The sequence below is a fragment of the Protomyctophum parallelum genome (assembly GCF_964188405.1).
Source record: "Protomyctophum parallelum genome assembly, chromosome: 14".
Classification (NCBI taxonomy): Eukaryota; Metazoa; Chordata; class Actinopteri; order Myctophiformes; family Myctophidae; genus Protomyctophum; species Protomyctophum parallelum.
The window spans coordinates 30,771,198-30,780,645 of record NC_139709.1 but is presented as its reverse complement, the minus strand read 5'-3'; the positions used below and the strand labels follow the sequence as shown (position 1 = coordinate 30,780,645).

Below are 9,448 nucleotides of genomic sequence, written 5' to 3'. Positions count from 1 at the left end.
ACGTGTTTGAGTCTACGGCAAGTCTTTGGGACCAGATTAGTTCAGTCAAACGCAAAAGCACTTCCTCGCTTCACACCACAGCCATGCATGTTCACGCCACAGCCTCTCTGACATGTAAGTAAACGTAATGATCTATTCAAAACGTTCTTCATCAACAAGCAATACATTAACACATTCATTAGCGTTGGACTTCTATAAAGTAAATATCGTGGTATAGTGGGTATGCTGCTAAGCTAACACATCAATACATACACCATTCTCTTGAATTCAGTCCAGTCTCATTACATTTGACAGTTGTCATCAGTATGATTTTTAATAGCCCTGGTCCAGTACTTACAGCGAGACTCGCTGTAAGCACTGGACCAGGGGTAGATTTTTAACAAATGTAAGTGTTTAACTTGAACCGTAACCGTAATGATCTTATAACTGGATTTCCACCAGCACATACAGCACAAAGCAGGACCACAATGGAAACAAGTGTTTGTGTTATCCTTTTAACAATCAGAATCTGATCAATCAATCAACAAAGAACATCACTTTTGTGTTAAGAAATATTTTACACAGCGTGAACATCAATAGGCTGTCTGTGTGTTGTCTATTACATTACTAATCATACATTCTCTTCCATAGAATCCTCATGGTTTCAGTTTAAAAGGAGACCACCAATCCCGTAAAGACCATTTCTGTAAAGCAGTGATGGCATTCGAGCAGCTCAGTGATGTCGTCCAAAGATGTGTAAGTCACAATAGCAACTAGACTCTGTCTGTCTGTCTGTCTGTCTGTTCATCCAGCCATCTATTATCATCTATCCATCCAAATCACCGTAAACATAGTCCCCTGGCTGTAAACAAGTTCTTGAGCTTAGTCCAGTTACCCTGGGTAAACATAGTACCTTTCCTTTCCCTCCCCTGCCAAGTGTTTTTAAGACAGAGAATCACATCCAGTTTTTGCCCTCTCTTTCATACAGCAAACAGTCCAAAGTGATGACTACACCACTGAGGATTATGATGTCTTTATGATTGCCGGACGGACTTGCATAGAGGAGGGAGACTGTGCTCAAGTCCTTAGTATTGTTGTGGATGACCAAAATCAGGTAAGGAAGAGGGTTTGTGTGTACTATACATGAACTATACATGTTCCCAGATTGGCTGCCCAATAATATGAATCCAAATTGTTGGTGGAAAAACCCACATGTAATTCTTGTTTCCATGCCATGCCATGGCATGTACTGTATATGGAAATGTACTACACTTGTTATGACTGCTTATTTAGTTGGTTTTCTGTGTGTTATTTTCCAATATAGCCTATCTTTGTTCACCCCATGAAACTGTGTAATATGTAGTCCCTTCATCCTTTTCAGGCCATAGTGAGATGTATGGGTTGGAACCTGCTGCCTCCTCTGATCCAAGTTCTTCTAAAGAAGGAGGACAAGAATCTTCCTCACTGCCTGGCCATTTTCAAACACTTGATCAAGGTCTGCTTCTCAGTCCCACATTGATGCCATATCTTGCATTTTTTCACTTGAAAATAGAACAAATTAGGCTTTGTTGTTATTATTATTGCATAGGGCAGCTATACCTTGCCAATTCTCTCCCCTTATTTTACATCTCGTATGTATTTCTTGCGTTTAAAAGGGCACCCGTCAAAGAAACCTACAGTATAGATGAAAGATAGTTTTATGGTGACAAATGGTCCTGAAGTTAAAAGTTGTTGTGTATTTGGTCAGGTCTGTATTCCCAAGGAGCTGCTGGTTGGCTTATTGGAGCAGCTGGATGAGGCCCACCCGGAAACCATAACAGACACCATTGTCCTCCTATGGAAACCACTACAAGACGGCAAGGAAGATAGTTCACTTTACACATACTTACACCCAACTATTCTACACACATACATCACTATGGGCTACAGTTCTCTGAAACCTTTTGTTCCCAAGGCTACTTACTCTTACGTTTACACACATACGTCAACATAAATACTGTATAGTGTTTTGGAGAAGCCACAAAATCTGAGCTCACTGTCCCAGAAATGATATGTCTTTAACACCTCCATCTTTCCGCTCATTCTTTACATCCACCACCCGATTCATGCATTGTTGTACAATGGTGCACGCCAAAAATAGCCGAGCTGCAAGCTCACAACATATAATTGCGAACGCAGTGAGCCACTTACTATGAGACCCTGCTGCTCATGTCTGTGTGTCTGTCCCGCTGTGACACCACCCGCCCGCCACCAGAGGGCGCAGCTGTAGCACACACACACACACACACAGGGCGCAGCTGTAGCACACACACACACACAGGGCGCAGCTGTAGCACACACACACACACACACACACACACACACACACACACACACACACACACACACACACACAACCACACACACACGAGCTGCGTTCGCTTCCCGCGTTTGCGCGTCTTACTTGTACTTACAGTAGTACTGGTGATGATAGTTTCTTGGTTTACATATGATCCTAGATGATTTATTTCTATGTATTACCTTGTGTTGTCCTTGCTTACTGTAAATCACTCTGCTAAATGCCTAAATTCAGTTGTAAATTGGCATGCAAAAAACTGAGTTTATTGTTTCTACTTGCTTCCACCCCTCACTCTCAATCCTACAACACTCCCTGGATATCTCTGTCTCTCTGTGTCTCTCGCTCACAGTGCTGGGGCGTCTGGGCAGCCGTAAGGCCTCGTCTCTGGGCATGGTTCTGTCCACCCTGCTTGAGCAGGTGGCCAAGCTTCCGGTCCCCAAGACCAAAGAGCAAGAAAAAGACAATAACTTCTCCCTGTGCCGCTGCTGCACCGTTCTCCGGGGTTTCATCATCCCCCTTGTACACGAGGCCAGGCAGAACGTCCTTACATTACGCAAGGAGACGCCAGACATGGCTGTGGATGGAAAAGACGGGTGTCTGCTGGTTAAAGAGGACGAGCTGAAGACGGAACTGTTGAAGTTGTAAGTGAGATTTTCTTTGTTCCACAGCTCAGATTCGTTCGGTTTATAATAGGTAATCAAATCTATGCTTTTTCTGTCTTTCTGTAGCTGTATGAAGAGTCTGTGTGAGCCTCTCTTGGGCGTTGTGCTGACGGATGCAGACACCCTGGCTGTGTCTCCCATTAGGGACTTCGCTGAAGAGATATTGGTAGGAGCCCAATACAAAAAAGTTGTTTTAAGTTGATGTGTAATATAGCACAAGCACATGACAGCAGTTGCAGGTATGTTTGCTGCACTGGAATTGTGACCGCGCCGTCCTTTCTTCTGGTGTGTGGAAATGCATGTGTGTGTGTCTGTGTGTGCGGATGCCTGTTTTCTATAGTTCAGTCTAACACAAATTGGGGAGCCCCTCCATAACCTGGTGTTCCACCCTGGGCTGAAGAGGAAAGCGGTGCCAGGGTTTCTGGAAGAGGAGGTGCGCTACCCCAAAGAGTCGTTAGCCAGCCTGGCTTATCTTCTGTTTGTCAATCACCTTGCTGCCTTGCCTGCTGTGTTCAGGTAAATTCACCTTATTCTCGTTTTGCTGAATTATGCTTACCATATTAACCCTGGTGTCCGTATGTATGGGGAAGAAAATCAATAGTAGCAGATGGTTTAAGTGGTTAAAGTAACATTTTGACTTTATGACCTCCAAATATTCCTGCCCATTTTGGCCTAGAAGTACAGCACACATTAGATTGGCTCGGAATTCCCGAGACAAAGTGAGGGAGAGAAGTCACATGGAGAGAGGTGGCTCTCAGAAGTGCTCAAACGAACATAAAGTCACTGACACATGTCCCCACAACAGCCTGGAAGCGAAGCACAGCACACATTAGCGCAGCCGCAGAACTGTTTTACCAGCAGTTAAAATTTGAACCTTGCCTTCATTACTTATGCACACTTTGACTAGCTAATAATGGAATTTATAATGTATTTGTATAATCTTATTTATTTTCAGCCCTGTGTTTCTCCTACGGTGTAATATGGAACATATCAACCTGCTTTTGTCCAGGTAACTACTGTAGTGTATACAGTATGTGTACATGACTCAGTATAACAAACCCATTTTTTTTAGCAGAAGGTGGCATGCCCATTTCCTTTTCTGGTACAGTTTCCTAAAGCTTTGTTTGATTGGCTCGGCAGCAGTTTTATTGTCGAGCCAATTAAACAAAGCAGCTCAGTTGCCTTGGTTAAGGGTGTCCGCTCTGACTGAGATTGGGTGGTCGTGGTTCGATCCCTGACCAGATTAAAAGGGGAACCCAATGCCTTCCTGCTTGGCACTCGGCATAAAGGGTTGGATTGGGGGTCGCTGCGACATACTAGCGTCATGTCCAGGGGGTGTAGTCGTAGATTAAGCTGCCTTACGTTGCTACAGAAACAAGGCCCCATGGCTCTGCAAGGCAATCAAACAAAGCTATGGGAAGGAAATGGGCATGATGCCATCTCTGGGAAACCCTGGACTACAGTTAAAGCACAGAGCCTATAGATTGTATTTACAGCATTGTACGCCCATGTTTTACGCGTGTTTTCTGTTGTTAGAACTGAGGAAACGTGGATTCAGAAAGGATTGGTAAGTCTTCTCCTAAGCATCACCATACTTACTTAATGTCTTACTTAGTCCCATTAATGAATGGGTGGACATAAGTCCATAAGCCTCTACGTGAAATAAAACTACAATGGGTAGTTCAATCACTGCCTACAGAATGCTCGTTTTTTTTTTTTTTTTACTTCCTGTATATTGAAAGTGTATGTTTCTCGGTCACCAGGAGTTGTATCAGAAAAGTCTGATGAGGACCGAGGATGCCAGTCTCTCTGTAAACCTTCTGAACATCAAAGCCTTCATCAGTGTCCCACAGGTACAGTACACAAGAATGTACACACACAATTTGATTGGTCTCCATTTCAATATGCATATAGTATTGTTTATTGCTCACAAACTTGCATTCGGGAGCAGCATACTGGTGTACAGATTTGTTATTCTTATATACCATTACCGTTTTTGATCCAGCACCAAGCCTAGTAGGTCTGGGATGTGCGTGTCTTTTAGTTATTTATCCACTTCTCTCTTAACTTCATGCTCTTTTACTGTAACAGCTACAATCTGGCACTTATGAATAAAGCATATTATATCTGTATGGTAGAATATGTTTATAGGACATAACATAACGGGCAGCATAGTGGCTCACCTTGCAAGAATGCATTGTTGCCACACAAATAAGGCTATAGTCCTTCCTGGTTTGAATCTCAGCCGAGGGTCTTTGCTGCATGTCATTTATTTTCCTTCTCTCTCACCTTACGCCAGGGCTCCACCGGGCGCGCTGCGTCTCCGTCGCATGCGTCAAAAAACGAACCGGGGCAATTTTAATGCAGTCACGCAACGCAACGCAATGTGGGCAGTGGAGCCACCCTTCATTGATTAAAAAGGGAACATTCCCTGACTGTGATGTGACGCTGACGCGCCCGGTGGAGCCCCGGTGTTACCTGTCACTCTCATTGTTACTATTGCAATTAAAGCAGACAGATGCTTGAACACCCATTAAGACCTGAGGTCGATTCTACAAGTGCCTTAAAATCCCTATGTTACACAACATGTGCGACGATCTTTAATAAAAGTGTAAGCAGCTACAATTGCTTCCGTGCTTCTTGCTTCCATTCTGTGGATGGTTATGTATGGGAGACAGAATTAAACACTATTTCCATATTGGTAAACGTTTTGTGTTTTTTGGTAAATTAACGCCCTACTTGCTCATATTACAGTGTCACACAAAAGTAGCATATCTGCAAAAATATCTTGTCAATCTGCTACTTATTTTTTTGAATTCTGAAAAGTAACAGTTTTGGACATCCACCCGACATTTCCACCCGACAGAGACGATATATAGCTTAAATCTAAAATCCAGATTTTAATGAGTTAATACAATATGTCTAGCACAACTTGGAGGTGGTCTCTTTACTCTTCCATTTACAAGTTTCAACACTGGTGTTGGGGACTGGGAGGACCTACTCAAATGTCAACATCTTTCCGTCAGCAGAGGGAGACAGTGAACACAAAATCAGCTTTAAAATCCTGTCCATCTTTCTGTATTCACTTATACAATTATTATACTACTGTTTTACTGTGGATAACGAAATACAAAGGTTTTTGGTAAACATAACCAGTTCAACCATTGCACATAACTGAAATGGTGGCTTGGCATGTGTTTTGTTTTATTTTCAGAACTTGGTTAAAGTCATGACACTATGTCCAGCACACCATTTGGTAAGTGTTTCAAATGTTTCCTTCATAACTGTCACTTTCATTCTTTGCCAAGACTAAAACCATCTACAAACAGAATTGTCTGCTGTTACGCTAAATACAATTTCCTATGGATACAAGCACTGAACATGTGTTAACATTAGCACATTAGTGTGCTAAGAACCGAACACATGATTGGTTGCAACATTTTGACGTTTTCTTCTGTTGATAGAGAACTAAAGGTCTACAGGTGTTACAGCTGAGCATCGATAAGTTTGACACTGAGGCCAAGTACAAATTCTTACAGTAAGTAATAGTATCCTATTTAAATTCTCACATGAAAATCTCACTCTCCACACTCTGCCGCACTATATTGGTTCTCTTGTTTCAGGTCTATGCTCTTGGTTGTCTTGTTTCAGGTCTATGCTTAGGATCAGCAACCACTCAGGAGTGGAGGGATACATCATCAAAAACATCAAAAACCAGATAGACTATTCCCTGAAGGTAAGACCAATGTGCAAAGGCAGAATTCTGTGTGCAGTACAACACCTGCTACTGTACAAATCTGCTAAATATGGCTGTGTCATGTGAGAAGAAAAAGCCTCAGACAGGCAGTGGGATCTTGCGTTTGTCTCCATTCTTACTTTATCTGTTGTGCCGCTGTCTCTCTCCTCAGCCAGGAAACGGTAATGAGTGGTTCCAGGGGACACATCTACTCCCCCTGCTGCACCAGGTGCTGCGTCTCCCTGACGGCCCAGAGACAGACCTCTTACAGTACATGGACAGGTCAGTCAGTACACACACACACACACACACACACACACACAGTTTGTCTGGACTGGGTAGCATGGCTAGTAAAGCTTATAATAAGTACTGTTAACTACTGAATACAGTACGTCTGTTTTTCTTGTTTTTTCACAGAGTAATGGAATCTCTGAACCTCCTGCGCTATTTGGTCATCAGAGACAAAGAGTCAGAGAACCAGGTAGCTTTAGTCACAGACAATCTACAGCTGGTTGTGCATTGGGACATTAATTTTGATTTGTCCATGATCTCAGGACACAAATGTATGCGAGCGTGGTACAGTATATCCACTGTTTATCAACCACTGGATGAGAAACACTGGTTTAGATACTATAGTACAGTGGTTCTCAACCAGTGGTCCGGGGACCACCAGTGGTCCTTGAGGGGGTTCCAGGTGGTCCCCGGCTAAATGGAGAGTTGGTAACCAAATGGACCCTTATCTTTAACTTTTGAGAGCGTACAATTAAACAAAATGGACCCTTATGGGTCCATTTGGTTTAATTTTATGCTCTCAAGAGCTAAATTATTGCATAACATCTGCATTACTTAATTTACAAGAAGTCTACACAATTAGAGAATGTAGAAGAATTGTTATTTTGATCAACATTTGCCTATGGTACCAACATCAATACAGAATTGTGGACACACTCTTATCCAACGATAACAAAATATTCTAAGTTATGGGTCTGAGTCGGAGAGGCTAAATCTCATCAAATGGTGGTCCGTGGCTCAAATGGCAAATAAATAATGGACCTTGATATGAAAAGGGTTGAAATTGAAAACCACCGCTATAGTATAGAAATTATATAGATGCCATATCAATTACTATGGTCACATTCGTCATGTGATGTCTTCTCTTCTCGTGCTTCCAGACGGGCATTTGGACAGAGCTGTGTAAGATCGAGGAGAGCTTCCTGAAGCCCCTGCGTGTTGGTGTGAACATGTCCAGGGCTCACTATGAGATGGAGCTCAGAAGCACCCTGGACAACAAGAGGACCAAGGATATAGGTACCAGGTTTTATTTAGTGTAAAGGAATTAAATGAAATGAACACACAGGATCTTACACTAACCCCCTATGTATCCTTACTGCTCACAACTAGTCTTCTAACTGCACACGTGGATTCCTTCCACAGGCAGTTCAGCAGCACTTTCCGTAACTGTTGGTGAGGAGAAATTGGCAAACATGACTAAAGACTCACAGATACAGGTAATTAGTGATGTACTAAACGTTTTCTTTTATTTTATTTTATACAAATGCAAATACATGATTGTCTTTTTAGCAAATTAAACAAAACACGTTTACTACTTTTTACTCATTACAGGCTCTGCACTCAGCCCTGGACACGTTCGACATGATGGAGAGTGTTTTGGCACGGATAGAAGAACTGTCCTTAGGAACTTAGGAAGCAACAGAGTTTGTGTTTTCAGTTATGTTACTTAAACATATCGGTATCATTTACCATATGTATGTATGGGTTCCTTACATTTGCAATTTGAGGAGATACCTGTTGTATTCGTTTTCTTTTCTCTTTTTCTACAACTCATAAAGGACTTTGTCACATTCTGTTGATTTGCAAGTGTGTTGGAACTCGTCTGAGTCAAACATCCAAACCATTAGTATTCCATGAAATTAAAGTACCTTTTAATCACCTTGAACCCTAGCCTCCCTATCCTAGGGGCGAATATTCATTTCTACAACCTCACAAAGCCCAGATCTACAAGCTGCTATTTCTGCAAAAATGTAGACCTAAACTCCACTGCTATTTTAACTGTGCCACTGCTCTTAAGTACTACTGTTATACTTCCACTCATTCTAGTTATTGGGATTTTCTAAAAACAACTAGAAATGCACTCTGTCAGGGTCACGGTGGCACAGTCGGTAGTGCTGTCGCCTCACAGCTAGAAGGTCCTGGGTTCGATTCCCGCTGTGGGCACTGGGGAGCGTGTTCCCTCCTCCGCGCCATCAGTGACCATACCCGAGGCGGTGTTGGCGAAAGGGCCTTTCTGTGGAGATTGCATGTTCTCCCCTAGGGTAGGTACAGTCTATGGTAGGTACCCTCACAAAAACATGGCGTAATCCTGGTCTCTAAACTACCTCCCCCTGGCCAGCCGGGGCGCCTGATGGAGGGGAAAGGAACTGGTCGGAATAACGTTCTTTCCACGTGCTACTTCCGGCCGGGGGAAACTCTCCCCTGTCCAAGAAGCAGCTTGGACTCCTCATGCATAGGAGGAAGCATGAGGTCAGTCCCGCTGCCCCCCCAGGTTGTCAGAGGAAGTGTAGCACCCGGGATTACATTAGATAATTGACACTGGGTGAAAAAATGGGTTACAAAATTGTGGGATAAAATCTTAAATTAAAAAAAGAAATGCACTCTGCCGAGGTGCCAACTTGAGCCTTGCACGCGCAAGAAGAGCGTGCAAGTACTGCTACT

General features: G+C 43.0%; 1 protein-coding gene across 1 annotated transcript; it reads left to right on the top strand.

Moving 5' to 3' along the window:
• Positions 1-34: 34 nt before the first annotated feature.
• Positions 35-8,672, top strand: glmna (glomulin, FKBP associated protein a). Its single transcript, XM_083781069.1, has 19 exons — positions 35-114; positions 631-735; positions 968-1,093; positions 1,361-1,474; positions 1,727-1,835; positions 2,667-2,958; positions 3,046-3,145; positions 3,320-3,495; positions 3,935-3,988; positions 4,516-4,546; positions 4,743-4,832; positions 6,194-6,235; positions 6,444-6,517; positions 6,631-6,715; positions 6,888-6,997; positions 7,133-7,196; positions 7,888-8,023; positions 8,150-8,223; positions 8,339-8,672. The coding sequence occupies exons 2-19, from the start codon at positions 697-699 to the stop codon at positions 8,417-8,419; spliced, it is 1,797 nt and encodes a 598-aa protein (XP_083637195.1). The 5' UTR covers positions 35-114; positions 631-696; the 3' UTR covers positions 8,420-8,672.
• The last annotated feature ends 776 nt before the right edge of the window (positions 8,673-9,448 follow it).

Bases quoted from the DNA above. Each gene is read 5' to 3' on its own strand.
- glmna (XM_083781069.1), top strand. From the start codon at position 697: ATGGCATTCGAGCAGCTCAGTGATGTCGTCCAAAGATGT. The intron at 1,475-1,726 runs GTCTGCTTCTCA...GTATTTGGTCAG, and splicing joins TTTTCAAACACTTGATCAAG to GTCTGTATTCCCAAGGAGCT. The intron at 8,224-8,338 runs GTAATTAGTGAT...TACTCATTACAG, and splicing joins CTAAAGACTCACAGATACAG to GCTCTGCACTCAGCCCTGGA.